The sequence below is a fragment of the Chelonoidis abingdonii genome, chromosome 3 (genome assembly GCF_003597395.2).
Source record: "Chelonoidis abingdonii isolate Lonesome George chromosome 3, CheloAbing_2.0, whole genome shotgun sequence".
Lineage (NCBI taxonomy): Eukaryota > Metazoa > Chordata > Testudines > Testudinidae > Chelonoidis > Chelonoidis abingdonii.
In genome coordinates, this window is record NC_133771.1 from 182,836,994 (window position 1) to 182,859,026 (window position 22,033).

At 36.5% G+C, this 22,033-nt stretch overlaps 1 protein-coding gene across 1 annotated transcript in view; it reads right to left on the bottom strand.

Annotated features, from left to right (window-relative positions):
- Positions 1 to 1,009: 1,009 nt before the first annotated feature.
- The window catches only part of SRBD1 (S1 RNA binding domain 1), a 281,147-nt gene continuing 260,123 nt past the window's right edge, over positions 1,010 to 22,033 (bottom strand). The window contains exons 22-23 of the mRNA XM_075064368.1: positions 7,920 to 8,104; positions 1,010 to 2,018 (exon numbers count right to left, since the gene is read on the bottom strand). Of these exons, the coding sequence (XP_074920469.1) occupies positions 1,729 to 2,018; positions 7,920 to 8,104 (475 nt within the window). The 3' untranslated portion in view covers positions 1,010 to 1,728. The remainder of the gene's footprint in view (positions 2,019 to 7,919; positions 8,105 to 22,033) is intronic.

Sequence of the window (22,033 nt, forward strand, 5' to 3'; positions counted from 1 at the left end):
TCAATAATTTATTGCCTTGCATAAATTACAAAGAACTCATCTGTCCTCTTTTTCAACAGATGTGTGTTGTGGGTTTTTTTTTTTTTTAACTAATGTTATGTTTTCAGGTGCAAGTTTCCATTCATTGGGAAAGAATGAATGACCAGTAATACCAGGTCCTTTATTAATCTACAGTGCTGACACCCTCAAAGTTAGTTTTTTCACACCATACAGCTACTCATGACCTCAGCCTTAATCTGAAGAACTATCCTATATATGAAGAGTGGGAGGTAATTTATACCTCCTTTTCTGTGGAACAGATTGCCTTGGCAGTCATCCCAGTTTATTTAGGAGTCCATTTCCATCAAACAAAACTGTCTGCAATGTGCTCTGTACTACTTAAATCCAACTCATTATGACTTACTTCAGCCAGAAAATCAAAATAGGACAGGGAAGAGAGTACAGATTAAATGAACGGCTCATTGATTACCGTCCTGCATCATGGTTCCCAATCTCTAGCCTCATTAAGATCAGCTGATATCAGACAATCAGAGACTTTGTCATTGTCATTTAGTTTTCATTATGTATTTCTTCTGAGTAGACATTTCAAGGAACAATGTACCAAGGGCTGTGGTGGATTCTCCATCACTGGCAATTTTAAAATCAAGATTGGATGTTTTTCTGAAAGATTAGCACTAGGAATTATTTTGGGGAAGGTCTATGGCCTGTGTTATATAGGAGATCACAATGGTCCCTTCTGGCCTTGGAATCTAGGACTGACCTGATCCTACCAGGTTCTGAACACCTCTATGAAGTACTGAGCACTCTCTATTCCCATAGTTTCTGCTGAAAATATTATCTGAAGCTTCAGCTAGTGAAAAAAAAATTACAATTAAGTAACATGATGTTCTGACAAGCACATCCTCACAATTATCTTCCTAGAGTGGAATGCTGTTGGTGCACAAAAAGTGTGAAGGGACAGGATTGCCCTTGGATTGTGCAGATAGTTTATGTAATCAGTACACTGAAAAAAATAGGTCAGAAAGATTTTTATTATGTACAGGTACAGAAAAAATGCTTTTGCAACTTTCTGAACAAATTAGAGGTACCTCACCGTGTTAATACGATACTTGCCCGAGCAATAAAAAAACAAAAATCTTTACATGGTAGCTTAAATAAAAACAGCAAATTACTGATCCAATAATACTATTACCATTATATCCAGATTTTAGTATTATGTGTTGCTGCTCTTCCTTGGTCTAAGCAGAGGGCATTTTTAAGCTTCTATTTTAGCTTCTACCAAGGTCCACTTTTAAGCCCTCCTTAAGAAAACAGCATGGTAACAGACCAATCGAGAGGTGTTTTTCAGTATGAAAGAACATGGCTGAGTCTGCTGGAGGAGCACAGACCAAAGGTGGATTGAGAGAGCAAATCTTGCACAGAAGAAAACAGGTAAGAGATCTGTCTGCCAGCGCACGGAGATATCACTTATTCTGCAAAAAGGTGTGTGCCCTAATAAGAGGGTGAAAGCCACTTCAGGACTGGTATTAAAGTGACTGTTAAGGGGAGGGAGCTTACAGAGTTCTGGAAAAGCTTCTGGAATTAAAAAGTGAAATTAAAGATTTCAAAAGTTGGATTAATTCCTTCATTTCCAGTATACTCAGTAAATACTTGAACTTGAAACTTTTAGAATCTTGGTGACAACATTTAACCTTTTAAAAAGAAATAAAAGTCTTAGTGGTGAAAAACTCATAAAACACGAAGAAGGTCCAACGTTATCCTTGATCGAGGGATATCAATATTGAGTACTTTAACTTCCACTCTTTCTCCAGGGCCCAATCCGAGACTTCTTCTCTTCTTGGCTTTAGAAAGTTTTGTTTCTGTTATGTTCCTAATTGGAATCAATCCTGACTTACCAACACCAATATCAACAAAAACTCCAAAGAGAGTAGCATTCTCTACTTTTCCAGTCAGAACTGTGCCAATGCTCAAGTCTTCAAGACAAACTATGCTTCTCTTGAAATCAGGTTTATCAAAATCTGTCATAAAAAATGAGATGAAAATCAAGTTTCTGAAATAAGATACTGGAAAGACAACAGTACAATTAAACTTGTGCTGAGGATCACCTATAATAGGCAGCCTTCTACTTTTGGAGACTAATTGAAAGTAGCTCCAGGATTTTCAATACATTTTCATTTGGCTTTCATATAAGCATTACCTCTACCAGGCAATGGATTTTCTTCTATTTTGCTAGTCCCTTGGCTGGTCACTTAAAACAATTTATACTACTGTATATGGAGAGCCAGGTATAGTGAAACCTATGGCAAGAGGCTACTCCAAGAGACCAACAAAAATTGGTTGCCTGATAGGATTTATAACTAATGGCTACACAGTGTATTGAAAGCCCTGTAAGCATTTGTTTGGGAGAAGGATTTTCTCTTACAGGTGGTTCTTAGCATAGATTTATAATCATATACATGGTTATATTTTAGTGCACATAATTGTACATAGTAAAGTGAATATTCAGTTGAGGTAGTCTGGTGATACCACTAAGCAAAAGGAAAGTCACTCAAATGGCTTATTCATACCATCATGCCTCAGAGATAGTCCTATATGCTCTCTACACATTTATACCAGTTTGACACCAGTATAATTCCACTAACTTCAAGGAAGTCACTCCTCATTCATACTAATGAAGTGGAGAAGTAGACATATATACTTTTAAATGCACAATGTTGGTATATTCAAGCCTGTATAGTACAGTATGGGGGAATTGATAGGAATTTCCCCCCCTCCCATTACTCACTTCTTATTTGTTGATCCTTTACCAAAACCTCTTTCCTTTGGTGCCACCTTGATACCTGCCCTTCTGCCTTTCCCTACAACTGTCTTTCCTCTTCCTGATGCGCTGAGCTTGATAGTTTAGCAGAAGTAATAGACTCAATTACCAGAGCGAGTCTAAATTTCACAAAAGTTAGACTGTGATTTTAAATGTTTTCCCCTTTTGTCTTTAAAAAAATAAAACACAAGTTAAAGGCCTAAAGCCAAAGTTCACTGAATGGGAGTCTGTGCGACTGCAGTGCACTTTGTATCAGGCCCTAAAATATTATCCAGATTGGCGGTGGCATCAGTAGACCCTGCATGACGTTGAAGTTTCCACTCTAGGAATGCACCTAATTACTTGACTCCAAATCAATTAATCTTTTTGTAATATTACACTGCGCAGAGGCATTTCAATGCAAAAGAAACTAAATAGCTGCTCAGGGCACTGGCAGGGATGAGACTGGGAGAAGCCATGAGAACCATTTAATGTTTAAAATGCTGCTTTTCGTTCCAGCCTGGCACGACCCAGTGTCTGCAGATTGTCCAGTTACCTGACCAGCCATTTAACTGCTGCTCTAAGTTAGTTTCTTTGTGCAAAACTCTTGAGATTTACTCCCTGGGGACTACTTTGGTTACTAGAACATTTAAAAATATGTATTTTAAAATCATCTTTCCAGTTCCCATCCCCAAATAGTTTTTCCTGTTTCAAGTTCTATTAAACTCATTGAGGAGCATTAAACAGCAAACAACAGAGTATTTCAGTTCAAACTGAAGGGAGCACTTTAGAAAACTAAACTACAAGAAACAAGATATAACAAACTGAAGAAAGAGGAACTTAATAGTAATGAATATAAATCGGGAGCTGGGAATTGTTGAAAATTGATTAAGGAAGCAAAGAGACAAGGAGAAATCTATGGCCAGCAGAGGTAAGGAAAATAAGAAGGAGTTTTCAATGTATATCAGAACAAAAGGAATCCTAACAATGTTATTGATCTATTATTAAATGGAAATGGTAGGAGTATCAATAATAATACAGAAAACAAAGTAGTGATGTAGTCATATCATTTAACACGCTTTCCATTCCAGTAGCTTCTCAGGAGGATGTTAAACAGTAGATAGTGAAGTGAGACATTTTTAAATCAGCAAGTTCAGATATCTTACATCCAAGCATTTTAAAAGAGCTGGCTGAGGAGCAACCAGGACTGTAAATGCTGATTTTCAATAAGACTTTGAACAATGGGGAAGTTTCAGAAGACTGTAAGACAGCTAATGTTGTGCTAATATTTTTAAAAGGGTAAACAGGATGATCTGGGTAATTATAGGCCTGTCAGTCTGACATTGATCCCAGGCAAGATAATGGAGAGACGGATATGATTAATCAAGTATTAAAGAGACGGATATGATTAATCAAGTATTAAAGGAGGGTGATGGTTTATAGAAAACAGATCCAGTCAAATTAATGTGATCTTTTCTGATGGGATTACAAGTTTGGCTGATAAAGGTAATGGTGTTGATGTCATATACTTAAACTTCTGTAAGGCGTTTGATTTGGTATTGCATGACATTTTTATTTAAAAAACCTAGAAAGATATAAAATTAACATGACACATATTAAATGGATTAAAAATGGTTAACTAATAGATCTCAAAATGTAACTGTAAACAGGAAATCATCTATTAATAGGTACGTTTCTAGTGGAGTCCCACAGGGATCAGTTGTTGGCTCTATTTTATTAATGACCTGGAAGAAAACAAAATCACCACAGATAAAGTTTGCTGATGACACAAAAATTGAAAGAATGGTGAATAGTGAAGAGGACAGCTCACTGACAGAGAAATCTGGATTGCTTGGTAAACTGGCACTAGTGATCCAGCTTTTTAATATGGCTAAATGTAAATATATACATCTAGGAATACAGGCCATACTTACAAGACAGGGAACTCTATCCTGGGACTCTGAAAAAGATTTGGGGATCATAATGGATAATCAACTGAACATGAACTCATAGTCTGATGCTGCGGCCAAAAGGGCTAATGCAATCCAATGCATAATAAGGGGAATCTCAAGTAGGTGCAGAGAGCTTATTTTACCTCTGCATTTGCCACTGGTGTGATCATTTCTGGAATAGTGTGTCCAATTCTGGCACCCACAACTCAAAAAGGATGTTGATAAATTGGAGTGGATTCAGAGAAGAGCAATGAGAATGATTAAAGGATTAGAAAACATGTCTGATAGTGAAAGACTCAAGGAGCTCAATCTATTTAGCTTAACGAAGAGAAGGTTAAGGGGTGACTTGTTCACTGTCTATAAGTACCTACATGGGGAGAAAAATTAAACAGTAGCAAGCCACCAGGATCAGGTGGTATCATACAAGAACCCTGAAGGAACTCAAATATGAAATTTCAGAACAATTTAACCTATCGTTTAAATTAGACTCTGTACCAGAGGACTGTCAGATGGCTCATGTAAGACTGATTTTTAGAAAAGGCTCCAGAGGTGATCCTGGCAATTACAGACCATTAAGCCTAACTTCAGTACCAGGCAAACTGGTTGAAAATGTAGAATAGAATTATCAGACACATAGATGTATGCAATATTTTGGGGAAGAGTGAACATGGCTTTTGTAAAGGAAAATCATGCCTCACCAATCTAGTAGAATTTTTTAGATCAACAAACGTGGACAAGGATGATCCAGTGGAAGTAGTGTGCTTGGACTATCCAAAAGCCTTTCACAAGCTCCCTCACCAAAGGCTCTTAAGCAAAGCAAGTTGTCATGGGATAAAAGGGAAGGTCCTCTCATGGATCAGTAACTGGTTAAAAGATAGTAAACAAGGGTAGGAATAAATGGTCAGTTTTCACAGTGGAGAGAGGTAAAAAGTGGATTTCCCCAAGGATCTGTACTGGGACCAGTGCTGTTCAACACATTCATAAATAATCTGGAACAAGGGGTAAACAGTGAGAAGGCAAAGTTTGCAAATGATACAAAACTACTCAAAATAATTAAGTCCAAAGCTGACTGCAAAGAGTTACAAAAGGATCTCATAAAACTGGGTGACTGTGCAACAAAACAGCAGACTAAATTCAAAGTTAAAAATTGAAAGTAATGCACACTGGAAAACATAATCCCAAATATATATATAAAAATGTTGAGGTCTAAATTAGTTTTTACCACTCAACAAAGAGATCTTGGAGTCATTACGATTAGTTCTCTGAAAACATCTGCTCAATATACAGTGACAGTCAAAAAAAGCTAACAGAAGGTTAGGAACCATTAGGAAAGGGCTAGATAGTAAGACGGAAAATATAGTGCCACTATATAAATCCATGTTACGCCCACACCTTGAATACTGAATGCAGTTCTGGTCGTTCCAGTTCAAAATAGATATGTTAGAATTGGAAAATGTACAGAAAAGGACAACAAAAATTATGAAGGAAATGGAACAACTTCTGCATGAGAAAAAGTTAAAAAGACGGGGACTGTTCAACTTCAAAAAGAGACAACTAAGGGCAGATATGATAGAAGTCTGTAAAATCATGAATGGTGTGGAGAAAGTGACAGGGAAGTGTCATATACCCTTCACATAACACAAGAACCAAAGATCACTGAATGAAATCGATAGGTAGCAGTTTTAAAAACAAAGGAAGTACTTTTTCACACAAAGCACAGTTAACCTATGGAATTCATTGCCACGGAATGCTATGAAACCCAACAGAATAACTGGGTTAAAAAAATTTAGATAAGTTCAAGAAGGAAATGTCCATCAATGGCTATTAGCCAAGATGGTCAGGAACACAAACACATGCTCCCCATGTGTCCTTAAACAGCTGACTGCCAGAAGCTGGGAGTGAACAACAGGGGATGGATCACTTGACAAATTGCCCTGTTCTGCTCATTCCCTCTGATGCATCTGGTACTGCTATTGTCAGAAGACAGGATAGTAAGCTTGATGGACCACCTGTGTGACCCAGTATGGCCATTCTTATGTTCTTAAGGCATAAAGTTTTAACAATGGGTTAGGTCAGTTCAAAAATTTTTAATAATAGGTTAGTTCAATTCCAAAACAAACAAAATTCCTGTCTATATTAAGAAAACCATTTCTGAGCATGATTGCTACTAGCACAGTTTCCAGGCACAGGCCTTTTCTACAATAGATTGTTCCAAAAATCTTCCACCATTATACTGCCATTGGTGCATTAAAATTTGAATGTTTGCATTAAGAACTGTCATTTAGTTTGGTGTTGAGTAACACAGTGTATTTTTACGTTTATGGCTAGATATTCCATTTCACTGAAAATTAGACATTAGAGGTCCAGAATTAAATTACTACAAGATAGGAAATGGATTTCCAGGATCATTAGTGGGCTGCATTTATAAATAACTATAATGAAGCAAAACAATGAATGTTGAGAGAGTGGAAATATATTTTTCTCTTTTAGCATCAGTCTACTATTTATTATTACACGTCTGCATTTTTGTTGCCTACCTTTACCTCTTGCAGTTGTGAGAGGATAGAGCATATCCACTATAAGGTTCATTGAACAATTGTACCTCCTGATATATCCGCCTCCTCTCCTACGTCTTCCTCGCTCTCCCCTACCCTAAACTGTTTTGCACTGCTGTGAAGATCTAACCAGTGTGGGTCATGAGTCATGTACTCCAATTAAACTCTTCTCCAAGGAGTGTGTGACCCAAACTTCTAATAAATCAGAATTTTACATTACTATTCCAGAGATCTTTATTACTAGTGTTTTTAGTTATCTCATGCTTCTCCCACAACAGCCAACAGTAGATTTAATCAGTATAGTCAACACATTACAACTGTCTTATCTGTTAAAAGCCATGCAGCCCACCTTCCTATGGCTTAAAAGGTCATGTTTTAAGACAGAATTCACACTCCTTAATTACCGAGCCAGCAAATACTATCTGACTGACTGCATGCTGAACTACATTCTTCTCCGTTGGACAGGATGAAGGGAGGGAGTCAGTTGACCTACACATCCACTAAATCTACAGCTAGTTTAGAAGAGAACTTGCAGTTTAAAAATGAAACCCACAACATTCTAAATTCCAGACTACAACAAAACTACCTTTATAAAGGAAGGCATTCAGTTTTTACCTGTTCGGATGTCAAAGCCTTCAGGTTGAGTCAGACCATCAATGATTATTTGCAGTGTATGTACTGTTGTATTTAGTGCTTTTGCTGCTCCTTCTATTCCTTCTTTTTGAATTACAGCATTTACTTTTTGTTGCATATCAGGTTTTCCTATATCATCTGGGTTTCCTCCAATTAAAGTTAAAAACCTTGAGAATTAAAACAAAAAAGACGATAACCTGTAAGATTATTAGAGATATTTATACAGTCATCAGTGAGGATTGAAATCTTGCCAAGTTTAAAGTTCAAACTATTTTTGAACTTTTACACGCACAAAAACATTTCGTTTTAAAAAGTAACAGTAAGAAAAGCTTATTTCTTTCATCTTAGCATAACTCAAACATTCTGCACTTCTCAATTCACTTTCAGGCTGAGGCCATGCATGTAAAGTTTGAGTCTAAAATAACTTTTTCTGAAGAATACGAATGATTGAATACAAGGTTCAGAATAGAATCCACTTCTCAGGCTTAACTTTAGGACTTGCTATCCATGAGCCCTATTATTTCCAAAACGATTTCCTAGGTTCACGATGATTCATTTTATCCCAAAATTAATTAAATAGTTACAGAAAAAATGCTACTTACTATGGACCTGCCTTCAAAAAGTGAAAATTTCATCATTTTGTAATTCTTTTAATATGACTTTTAATTAATTCAATTAAAATGAAAATACAGCGAAGATAAGATAATATTTGCAAATCTTACAGAAGTTCAAAGAATCTTTTCTGGTTCTGAATTTTATATTTTAAAGAAGAGGATGAAAAAACTTTCCAAAATAATCTGCTGTCTCGGAGCTACATATAAAAGTTGGCTAATTATAATTAAGTGTTCAGATACTAACAGAAGAAAGTCACACCAGGGTCACTACTTGACTGATGTATTTCTTAGTCCACCAAATCAAGAAACTGCATAGGTTGGCTTAATTATCTAAAACTGAAAGTAAATATATTATATTTAATAATAAAGATACAAACACCCTGACCACAGTTCTTGGGTTTTGAATACACAAAGCACAAGAGCATAGCTAGTTTACATGCATAGATATTGAAGAGAATTAGCTGATGAATATGCTCACAAACAAAACATACATTTTTATGCTGTGTCTTACATAACATTCATTTTATCAGTGACAATGGCTAAATATCCTCATATCAATAAAAGGATGAGAAATTCAAAACGAGCGGTTTTTAAATACTTTTTCCATTATGAAAAATAATGGAATATTATGTTTATAAAATGAAGCAATCTGTCCTTTTCTTAAAACTATTCACCACAGACATCTTTTAATTGTCTAGTCTTGGTGTTCAGTAAATAGACTTTTTTCACCAAATAGAACTCTGCCCGTTCAGGATTCACATGGGGTTTGATTATGCTTGTCCTTTATGAAGGTGCACAGGAGGGCAATGGGAAGGAACATGAAGACTTCCTCTGCCCTAGCATATTCTCCATAGCAGCCAGGCACAACTGCAGTCCTTGCACTCAAGGAATCACAGGGTCTGCTCCCTCTACTCTCCACCCCCAGGGTTCATGGCCCTATCCCACACCTCTGCACCAGCCTGTGGAACAAAATCTGCACATAGGATGGAGGAAGAATGGGAATATGCTGCACGCCACAAAGTGGTGTAGTAACAGGCACATCCGTTGCACAACAGGGAGCTGTAGGAGGCATTCCACCTCCCCATCCCCAAGACAATGCAACTGGTGGTGGTGTGGGTTGTCTGGACTGGAGGGGAAAAGAAAGGGGGTGGCTCTTTTAATGGTTCCATTTCCCTTGGGAGTTGGACGGGAAGGCATCACTTGAGCTGGTGGGCAGACCAGAAGGGATCAAGTAAGCCACTGGCCCTGAACACTGTGGGAAGGTATATAAACTCTGTCTCCCCTCACACCCAGATGAGCACCACATATCCCTGAGGTTTCTGGTCTGCTGCTGGCATAGTGCAAGTCACCTTTTTTGGGACCGGAAAGAAATTTTTCCCTCACTGCCAGATTGACCAGGGCTAGATGGTTGGAGTGTGGGTTTTTGTTTTTTTTTGGCCTTACACACAGCAGCTCAGGGACCCTGGGGTAAGTCAGGAAGTAAGGTTTTAGTTGTCACAACTTAGCAGGTATCCAGTGCAGGAGTTATTCCATAGGGCATACCCTAAAGAAGCTGGGAACAAGTTTGGGCTCCTAACATCTGGTACAGTGAGGAGACAATGGCCTTTCCCCAGCCCCTTAACAGGATGCGGGCGCTGGGGACCAGCTGTGGAGGGTGGGGGGGCCTGATGGCAGTCCTACAATAGGTAGAAAAGATTAAGGATGGAATCATGACCAGCACAGTATGAATTATTGCCGTATAGTTCCCAGATGAATTTAGTTAATAAAGTTGTGGCCTAATTAAACCACATCCCTTGCATCTTGTCTTTCTTCCCACATCTGGGACAATGCATTCTGGCACTCTCCTGCAGCTGTAACCTCCACTCTACTCCCAATGCAGGGCTGTGCCTTACAGACACAATTGAGATAAGTATTTTGTTCAGCATGAAGTATTATTTTTCTTCTACCTGAGGGGGGTCTACTTGACAATATAATGGATAGCTCTCCTCTTATGTGGCCTATCTTTGTATCTTTGTCTAGTTTTCTGCCATTAAGATAAGCTAATGTGTGAATCACTGACTTCCTCCCTTGAAACCAAAGACATTGCACTTCTGATGATGCAACTGAATGTGCCCTCTGTTCAACTGCTATTAGTGCATGCTTTTGTGTTCATGGTATAGATACATCATTTACAGAGGGGGGTTGAAGAGATAAATATATATCAATCTAATTACTACACAATGTTGCAAATCTTAAACTGATATTAATCATGAGAACGACTTATTTTCTCTTTCAGAAAATGAAAACAAAGGAATATTAATAAAGGTAAAATGGCCTCATTGAAGTCAGTGGCTAAACTCCCATTGACTTTAATGGGGCCAGAACAGGAAATCAAGAATTATGAATTCTATTCCCAGTTCTTCTACTGATTTACTATGTGACGTAGTCAATTCAGCCAGTGTCTCCATCTCAGCTGAAATATGGATAATGTCCCCCACTTCACAGAGGTATCTTAAGCAACAGGATACTGTGGGTTTATAAATTATATTCTAAATGACTTTTTTCTAGATTCAAGTAACACCTAAGATTATTACATCTGAAAATTATTAGATAAAGTTATTTTCTCTATTTTTCAGGTTCTTTTCTCCTTTGATAGCAATTTGAGTATAGTCAATTTCACAGCTTCCGGCCTCTAGGTAGCGTCAATCAGCTTCCCCCATTCATGTGGCTCTTTCACACAGTAACAAGGGAGAGAAAAGCATTAAAAAAAAATTGAAAATGTGGCTACAAAACCACTAAAACCAAGAATTCAGTGACAGGCATTGGCCCCTGAATCCCCATTAATTTATTTTAACTCAATCAACAGATTTCAACTTTTGGTGTCACTTTGCTATTTCTAAAGCATTTTAACTGGATGGATAACAATGTAAAGTATCAAAGCAAATGCAATTTTTATCAACCTCATTACTGCTGTTCATGTAAGCATACCGGTATTTCCTTAAACCAATTGTAACTATTATCCAAAAGAAGGGCTGTATCCAAAAGAAGCAGCACTACCAAGATGAAAAAGGACACGTACTATTCTCCTTCTACCTGAAAAGAACATTCCTGGGGCTATATAGACAATACTGAAAATGTGTGTAGGCCTGTGCAGTGTGCTCTGCACAGCACAGCTGAGAGAGATCTGCTTACTGGTAAGTGCTGAAAGATGGACAATGCCGCATTAGAACGCCAGTGGCAGGCAACAGCTGCCTTGGCTTTGACTGACATGGCAGATGTAACATGACAATCCCTACAAACAGTCAGCCTCCTGACTCAACGTTCTAAATAATATATGCTTCACAAAGCAGACCTATAAACAAGTCTACTGACATTTGTGCACTTGGCTTCATTTTTTACCAGAAATGGAAATTCAGCTTGAGTACCTTCAAGTAATATTTTTTCACCATTAGCATGTCATAGAAGTGCATTCATATTGTAAATCAATAACAGGGCACATTTCACTGTTAATAAATGTAACCACATGGAACATTCGCAGATGTACAAAAAATTATGTACAGATCTTTCAAATGTGTGGATAATATAATCAGGATGTACAGTATTGTGTGCAGATTTTTCAGAAGAAAAACAGTTAGTAAGAAATAGGACTCTGAGTAAGCCCAGGAGCCTGATCCTTAAATCCTTCTTCACACAAATAAATTTTGGTTTTGGAATCCCATTGAAGATAATGGACTACTTGAATGAATAAGACTTACTCATATGAGTGACAATGCTAGGAGTCAGATCCTAAATTACCAATCATAGTTATCTGAATTATTTAATACTGTTAAGGTCATGAACAGCAATTTGGTTTCAGTTCAGGATATGAGACTTACCACTGACTTCAATAGAACTACTCAAGTTCTTAAAGTTAGGCATCTGCTTCAGTACCTTCCTGAACTGGGGGTCTTTTCAGAAGAACTTGTCTTTGCCTAAATTCCTTTCATTAACAGCTCATAATACTGACAGCTATGACAAAACTAGAATATCTGTAGTATTATAAAAATGCCCAACACCAACAAAATAAGCATCTTCAATAGAAACAATAAAATTCTTATTTTAGAGATTCTCAATCCTTTAGGTCCTGATAAGAAACTAGATGCTAAAATATTTCCATATAAAGATATTACTTAAGTGATTATAGTGATTACAGATGTAATTTTTAAAAAGAGACTGTTTAATCTGGTTCTATATGTCATATATCATTTTTCACTCAAACACGTGTGCCTTGAGGGCATTTACAACAAAAATCAATACAAAGCACAAAGTTCTTGCTCTGCAGTAATGCGTTATATTGATCATCAATATTTTTAAATGTCATTGCTTAAGAACAAAGTTAAATGCTCTCTTATTTAGAAAACTTTCTTGGGGTTACTGCAAGGTCAGAAAAACTACAGTCAGAAAAGAAAGGTTTTGATATTGTTAGAAAAAATAAGAATAGACTGTGTGACAAGCAACTTCCCATACTATGGTTTTAGTTATGTTAAACACTTAATCTGGATGATACTATCTTTGAAATCATAATTTTAACAAGTTTGACAGTTCCAGTTCTGCAAGAAAACAAATGATAGACCCCATAATAAACAAACAATCTCCCCTCCTCTAAGTATTTTCTTGTGTATGCATATGAGTAAAGTAACAAGTTGTAATTAGTAGTTAAAATATAGTTTAGCAACAGCTATCATCTCTCTCTAAAAACCCAATAATGTTTAAAAAGTTCTACAAAAATTGACATGTCAAAGGTGAGATTCTTCATAATTTTGATCAATCTTATAAAGTAGGCTATATTGTCCCCCCGTCCTTAGATACTGATTGTTTGACTTAATGGTGAATCCTTTTCATATAAAGGAATGTCAACGGAGGTAAAGCTACCAGAATCTTGTTTTTTTAAAAAAATCAAAAAGGCAGGAGGTTAGCACATACTACTCATGAATTTCTACAGCAAGCTTTCATTTCTACAGCAGCCTTTGAGATGTTATAGAACATGCAGAAATGCTCATGGCTAAGTCACTGATGTTTTTATTTAATACATAATTTCATCCATCTTACTCAGATAAAGTAAAAATGTAGCATAGATGTAACAAATAAGCACATCATGTTCTCTTAACATACACACCTGCATAAAATTATAACACAGACCTTGCAAAGCTTAAAGAAAATGCAAATTTCTGAACAGAACGCAAAGATCATTAGAAAAAGCAACAATTATTTCCAACAGAGTGGCAGTGCATTTAAACTTTTTTTTTTATTATTTTTTATTTTTTTTACAAGAAGCAGCTTCTTTGTGATATATAGTAGTTCTTAAAGCTACATAAGGGTTTTAATCACAGTCATTCTGTTTTATGTAATCATTTCCAGCAACATGACTTAAGAGCTGAGAGTACTGGGTTCATTACATGAAAGCAACATGATATGCCATTAAATCTTATCACAGGGCACACATGAATTAATGGTGATGAAACACTATCACTTCTAAAACATAACTTTGTATTAGTATGTGCATAGTTAGACAGAATGCATATACGAATGCATAGAATGCGAGTACCAAATAAAAGTTAAACTATATGGACCAAAGGAGTCATAAATATCTAGTAATAGTTTCAAGTAAAAATTAAAACATTATTAATTTATAAAGCAAATTAAAGATTTTTGTAGTGTTGCTACATAACAACATAACAATATAAATCCTTAATATTTCAACTACTGTCTTGGATTATATAAATGTCAAGTAGTATTTGTGTACTACTCTAAGCTAACTGGTTGCTGAATATATGAAAATATATAAATGGGTTAGACAAACACTCTGGTACGAATATTTAACAGGTCTTGATATTTATATCTATATATTTATTAGGGCTGTCAAGCAATTAAAGCAATTAATTGCACTGTTAAACAATAACAGAATACCATTTATTTAAATATTCTGGATGTTTTCGACATTTTCTAGCATATTGATTTCAATGACAACACAGAATACAAAGTGTACAGCCCGCTTTATATTTTTTTCTGATTACAAGTATTTGCACTGTAAAAACCCAAAAGAAATAGTATTTTTCAATTCACCTAATACAAGTACTACAGTGCAATCTCCTTATCATGAAAGCTGAACTTACAAATGTAGAATTATATACAAAAAATAACCGCATTCTAAAATAAAACTTCTTCAAATATATGGCAGATTGCAGGTAAAACAGAGCAGGGGACATACAGTAACTTCTCACTCAATGTAGTTATGTTTCTGAAAAATGCGACTTTAAGCAAAACAATGTTAAGCGCATCCAATTTCCCCATAAGAATTAATGTAAATGAGGGGGTTAGGTTCCAGGGAATTTTTTTTCACCAGACAAAAGACTATATTATATGTATATATACACACACAGTATAAGTTTCAAACAAACAATTTAATAATGGTACAGTGATGATGATTGTGAAGCTTGGTTGAGGTGGAGGAGTCAGAGGGTGGGATATTTTCCAGGGAATGCCTTACTGCTAAATGATGATCTAGCGACTGGGTGGGCCCTCAAAAGTTAACTCTCACACTCTAAAGGGCAGCAGGAAGGGACAGCATCACAGACAGAGACACACACTGTATGTGTGTGTGAGAAAGAGAGGCACACTTCCCCTTTAAGTACACTGCCCTGTTAATTAGATCAGCTTGCTGAGACCCCAGCTGCTGCAAGCAAGCTCCCTCCGTCCTGAGTCCTGTTGTGTGTCCCTTCTGCTTTATAGAATATGGGGTAAGCAGGGTGCAGGAGCTGTGGGGAGGGGGACATCCTGACATTAGCCCCCCTCTTCCTTTCCTCCCCCCTGCACAGCAAGCAGGAGTCTCGGGAAGCAGCTCCAAGGCAAAGGGCAGGAGAAGCACATGGCAGTGGGGGAGAGACAGCTGCAATAGCTAGCCTGCTGGGCAGCTGCTGCACACGAAACTTAGGGGAGCGGGGAGCTCATAGGGGTAGCTGATAGGGGGCCTGCCGGTCCACCCTGGTTCCAAGCCCCCACCAGCTAGCTGCACCGGGCTGCTCTTCCTGTAAGGAGTGGACAAAGCAGGCAGCTGCCAAATGACATTAGAAGGGAGCATTGCACAACTTTAAACGAGCATGTTCCCTAATTGATCAGCAACATAACAACAAAACAATGTTAAACCAGGATGACTTTAAGTGAGGAGTTACTGTACAATTCCCCCCCCAAGGAATTCAGTCACAAATTTAATTAACACATTATTTTTTTAACCAGCGTCATCTGGAATGGTGGCCAAAGCATGAAGGGGCGTATGAATGTTTAACATATCTGGCACAAATACCTTGAAATGCCGGCTACAAAAGTGCCATGCAAACACCTGTTCTCACTTTCTGGTGACATTGTAAATAATAAGAGGGCAGCATTGTCTTCTGTAAATATAAATAAAAGTGTTTGTCTTAGCGATTGGCTGAAAAAGAAGTAGTACTGAGTGGACTTGTAGGCTCTGAAGTTTTACAATGTTTTGTTTTTGAGTGCAGTTATATAACAAAAAAAATCTACATTTGTAAGTTGCACTTTCATGACAGAGATTGCATTACAGTACTTGTATGAGGTGAATTGAAAAATATGATTTCTTTTGTTTATCATATCTACAGTGCAAATATTTATAATAAAAATAATATACACTTTGATTTCAATTACAACACAGAATACAATATATATGAAAATGTAGAAAAACATCTTAAATATTTTATACATTTCAACTGGTATTCTATTGTTTAACAAGGTGATTAAAACTGCGATTAATTGTGATTAAAATTGTGATGAATTGTGATTAATTTTTTAATCACAATTAATTTTTTGAGTTACTCACTAGTTAACTGTGATTAATTGACAGCCCTAATATTTATATATAGATATGTAGTCCCTAAACATTAAGATAATTTATTATACATTAAAAATTATGTATCTGAGAAATAACTTTTAACAGAAATAAACAACTATTGGTATAGTTATTATACTGTACCGTAGGTAGTTTGCTAATACACTGTAGTTACATTGTAGTTATGCTTTTTGACCCTTATAATTACTGCACTTTCACCTAATAAGATATCAAAGATAACTACATGACAGAGCAATTAGCATGTAAATTACCATGTTAATACATGTATTTCTAGAATTCAAGTGCATTATGTATGATACTAAATAGATAATAAGTTTCAGTCATGTAGTTGATTTAGTGGTTATTCACTATTAAAAAAGCACAACCACAATAACTATTTTAGCTGGAACAAAACTCCAATTTTTTTTCTTCAAAACTTTTAGCTGCTTTTCATCCAACTTATAGAGCTGAATGAAGTTTTTCAAATGTTGACAATTCAATGAAAAATATCACCTTTTCTGACCAGCTTTAGTAATTATATTGCAATTGCAGTGTAATTATAATCACTGTGATAAAATATACTGCAATAATAAGACTTGTAAAGTATATGTATGATGTACAAATATGTATTTTAAATGATATATGTTGAAGGCCAACATTTTCAAAAATAGGGTCTCTATAACCAGGCTACTAAATTATTATTCAGATATCTAAATGAGCAACCTGATTTACAGATGTGCTGAGAATCAAATACAGTGTTTCCCAATATGTTGAATGGTCCTTCTTCAGCAAGTGCTTAAGTACTTCGCTGAATTGGGGCCACTTGTAGCCACTGGGTGTTCAGCACTTTTGAAAATCAAGACACTTATTTAGGTGCCTAAATAAGGAGATATTAGTCTTCTCTTTTGGAAAATATAGGCTTGAAAGTCTGTACTTTAAGGTTAGCAGCAAGTATCATAAAGTGCATAATCTACGTCATAATCTGCACTTTTAAGTTCCTAAACATAGGAGACTTATTCCGAAAGAAGGTTTTGCAGGACTGTGCGTGTTATATTATTGAATCCAAATGGAGTCCTGGGGATGGGGGACGAACAGACACTTATTTTTCTCCTTAAACAACCAAGGGCACATTCACTGCACAATTTGGAAAGTCACAAAATGTTAGACAAAGATGCTTTCTAGTTTAATTTGAAGAACCTTATTATTTATTATAGTACCATGCAAAATGTGCTACACCAGGGGTAGGCAATCTGTGGCAAACGAGCTGATTTTCAGTGGCACTCACACTGCCCAGGTCCTGGCCACTAGCCTGGGGGACTCTGCATTTTCATTTAATTTTAAATTAAGCTTCTTAAACATTTTAAAAACCTTATTTACTCTACATACAACAATAGTTTAGTTATATATTATAGACTTATGGAAAGAGACCTTCTAAAAACATTAAAATGTATTGCCGGCACGCGAAACCTTAAATTAGAGTGAATAAATGAAGACTCGGCACACCACTTCTGAAAGGCTGCCGACCCCTGTGCTACACATTATACAAAGAAATTGTAAGGAGTGGTTCTCTGCACGGGCTATTCCTTTTTGCATGAGAAAAATATTTTACAACAAATGTATTGTATTAAAAAGTTATCATATGAAATTGTTTATTTTTAAACAAAATAAGCCAGCATTTATTATACACTACTTCGATTCAAATTATTCAGAGGCACAAGTCCACATTACAGATTCACGACATATAAAATCATCCATTTTTAAATAATGTTTTTGAGGTACAGAAGTCCACCAACATTTAAAACCACTAATTTTCTTTTTCTGAAATATTTTATTGCTTTAAAGGCCACAGAGGATTTTGTTGTTGTTTGTTTTAAAATTTGGTTAAAAAATTGTTCCTAAGTGGAGACTCTGCTTGCCAAGTTTCAGACCAGAACCAATTTTATGGCTGATTTAGAAACCCCTGAAAAATAGAGGGTTTCATAATGGATATACTTAGATAATCTTTACTAATAAAGCACAAATGGTGCTGATATATTGACATGGCATTAAGTCTTCTTAATTCAAAATCTGTACAATTGCTGTAAAAGAATTAGAAAACATTTTAAAGATGATTTAATACGCTATACAAATCAAAACATTATCAAAACATTTTTTGTTCGTGGTTTCACGCTATCAAAGCCTTGCTTTGTGATCCATTCTAATCAAACATCGAAATATGTTCAAATAGTCTGAATAAAAAAAGAAAAGATAAAGAAATGGCCTTTTAGATCTTAAACCAAAGGCATTTCTGCCTAAGCCCATCCTAGGCAGCATATTTTCCTGAAAAGCTGCGACTACCGTGTTTTAAGTTTCTGAAAAGTCTATTTATGAACACCAGCTTACAGTGGCACATCCTTCTCCATACAATTAATACACCATATACCAGGTATCCAGTTTCTGAAGACATATTGTAAAAGAGCCACTAGAAAAACTAAGGAAACATTTAGGAAGTCCTAAAGAAGTTAGAACCAGGTAACAGTCATATGCCTATGATCTGAGACTTTAGAAGGAAAGGCAACATTTCTTATCATGGTATCCATCTACTGGACTCAGTTGGTTTCTAATCACTAAATGTAAGCTTTTAAAAAATAGTATATATGTATCCCATGGAAAATACTCATTGATAAGGATACGATTCAGTCACTGAAGTCACAGATTCCATGAATTTCTGGACCTCCATGACGACTTCTGAGCAGCTGTCAACATCAGGGCCGCCAGAACAGCTTATTGGCAGCCAGTCCCAGGGCTGCCGGAGCAGTGGGGAGGTAGCAGGAGAGGAGCAGAGGATGCGGCACCGAACAACTGACCAGCAGCCAGCCCCAGGACTGTCAAACAGCTGACCGGTGGCCAGCCCTAGGACCGCTAGAGCAGCAGCGGGGCTGGAGCAGCTGCTAGCTCCGGCAGTGCTCTGTTTGTACCCCCCTTGGTATCTTTAGTAAAAGTCAGGGACAGGGCACTGTTTATTGTCCACAACCTGTCCTTGATTTTTACTAAAAATTGCTATTACAGAATCTTAACCCTACTCATTTTTAAAGGATGGCAACAAGCATATGCATATGATGTACACAAACTGCAACATCTGGCATGCAGGTTATATTTCAGCAAGACTGACAATTTGGGAATCTTGTGTCTTTGTTTATAAAAGGGTTTTAAAGATGTGGTTTAGCATTATGCAAGTGGGAATGTTCTTTTGCAAATTATACAATTGTAAGACTTGTGTCTAATATAAGCTGAAGTTACTTAATGTGGTTGGCTACATACTGAGAGAGAGCTCTTTTAAATGTATTTAAAGATTGCTTAAACTAAAGATTTATGCTTCAACCATATTTTGTGTATCTTTGTTATCAACACTCAGGTTTGGATTCAACAATAAACTTAATCATATGCTTAATATTAAGCACATACTTAAGTCGCATTGAAATGAAGTGTCTGAAGTTAAATGTTTTGCTGAATTGGGCCTCATCTGGGTGTTATTTTAAGATGTGATTATTTCTGTTTAGGTCTTTTACATCTTTTACATTTGCTGAGGCAAGGGCTAGGGATGACTGTTACAAGAGTACACTCAACAGCCAATGCCTGTTACAGAGTAGATGGACAGTATCCCAGCTTTTATGTAACTGAATTTCACCCCCTAAGGAGCCCGCACTAAGGGCGGGGGATGATGCCCGGGGAGATAGTAACAGAAAATTTTGCTTTCCAGGGAGGGAGGCAGCAGAAGAAGGGTGGATTTCCCAATCTCTACTTTCTGCCACTGAACATTTGCTTCTGTGCCCTTTCAATTACCTCCCTGGTTTGCATAGTTCCGATTCCATCAGGGGGATGACACCCAGTTTTCCCAAACTGGGTGACTACAGGAAGGAGGTAGAAATTCAGTTAATTGGCACCGTGTCCCACCATTTGCCAGTACAGTGAAAAGAACTGTTGGATTCCATTTTATAATGCAATACTCAGAGTAAGTATGTTTATCCTACAGAATGTGAGAAGTCTTGTGACACTGCTGTTTTGTTTACTTCATGGCAGAATTCCCAGAAGCACCCCTGTTACTCTTGCAGGTTGTTCTACTGAACAAGAAGATTGACCTCTAGCTGCATATGGAAAAAAAAACCTTACTCACTTCTACTGGGGAAAAATACAGTTGCGGTGAAATGAATTTCAGATTTATAGACAAATTAAACCACTCATTTTAATCCTCATCCAATGTTCTCAATGGCTCCAGTGCACATTAGGAATTTATCACACAAAAATAAACCACGAAAATGTTTTTGATATAAAGCAGAGTTCCAAAGTTTTTTGAAACGATCAACATCTTTAAAAACAAAATTAGTTTCCAGGCAATGACTCTGACTAACTTCAACAGGGCTACTTGTATCAGTAATGCAAGCAGAATTTAGTCCATTATCTTTCAGTTGCTTTTTCATGAACATAGATCCAGCAACGAAGAATTATGCCCTCCATGTGATCCAGAGCTTTTTCAGTCAGTGAGACTATTTCCATTGACATCAAAGGGCATTGGATCAGGCCCCATAAACTTAACCAATGTTGAAGTTTAAAGTATTAGTAGAATTTTATCCTTAAACCATATTTATCCAACAAACCAGAATGAGTCTAGAACAGCTGTTTCATGAATTCTGCTTAATTACATAGGTTATAAGCTATTTTTAAGTGCTGTTTTTTTTTAATCCTTCAAAATACAGATAAAGAAAAAAATATAAACAATAATATTTAAACTGTATTAAAGTTGTGATGTAAATTGCCAGAAGAAAGGAAATACAGTTTACACTCTGTCCTAACGTCCTAATGAGTGTCAATTTTAATATTATATTTCCTGTCCTTTGTCAATTTTCTGCAGAACTATAACTTTTCTCTCAAGTGAGCTATCTGCAGTCAATAATATTGCTCATCTGAATGAAACCTTTGGGAAATGCCTATTGCATCCAGATACATCATATTAGCAAAAGGCACTGCCAACCTATAGGATAAACTCAAATAAAAGGGAATTGATATTAAAAGCTTATTAAAATAATTTACAGATATTGTTATTATTGCGTTTTTACCTTCATGTTACGGGTGAGTACATGTTCACATCTAGCTTACCCAGGAGCTTTTCTATCATTGACTGAAACTAAAATAAATAAATGTCTAATGTAACAACCATGCACTAGTCAGCAAAGTCAAGACTAATGCAATGCCTTCCCTGACTGGAAGTAATCCTAGGAATGGTTTCATTGTTCACTTACTTTAAGTTACCTACTTCATTAGTTCATTATCGTTCTTGCTCCTCACTTTAGTTAGATTCTCCATTTCTCCACACCTAAGCAACAGAATCAAGTGGTGTGCTTCTGTGTAAGCATACCAGATGACACAATATTTACAACTTTAATATTGGTCTAAATATTTCAGCAGAAATATTTACATTGAGAAGCCAAAATGCTCAGTCAGAAGCACAATGGGCAGAATTATTCAGCCAGAAAATGTCTTTTAATCACTGTATTAGAGACTAAATTATATGAAACATAGCATGGCTGGCAGCCGTACCACGTTGCTGTGGTCACTTCAGAATTAAAAAAGCTAAACGGGGTCAGTAC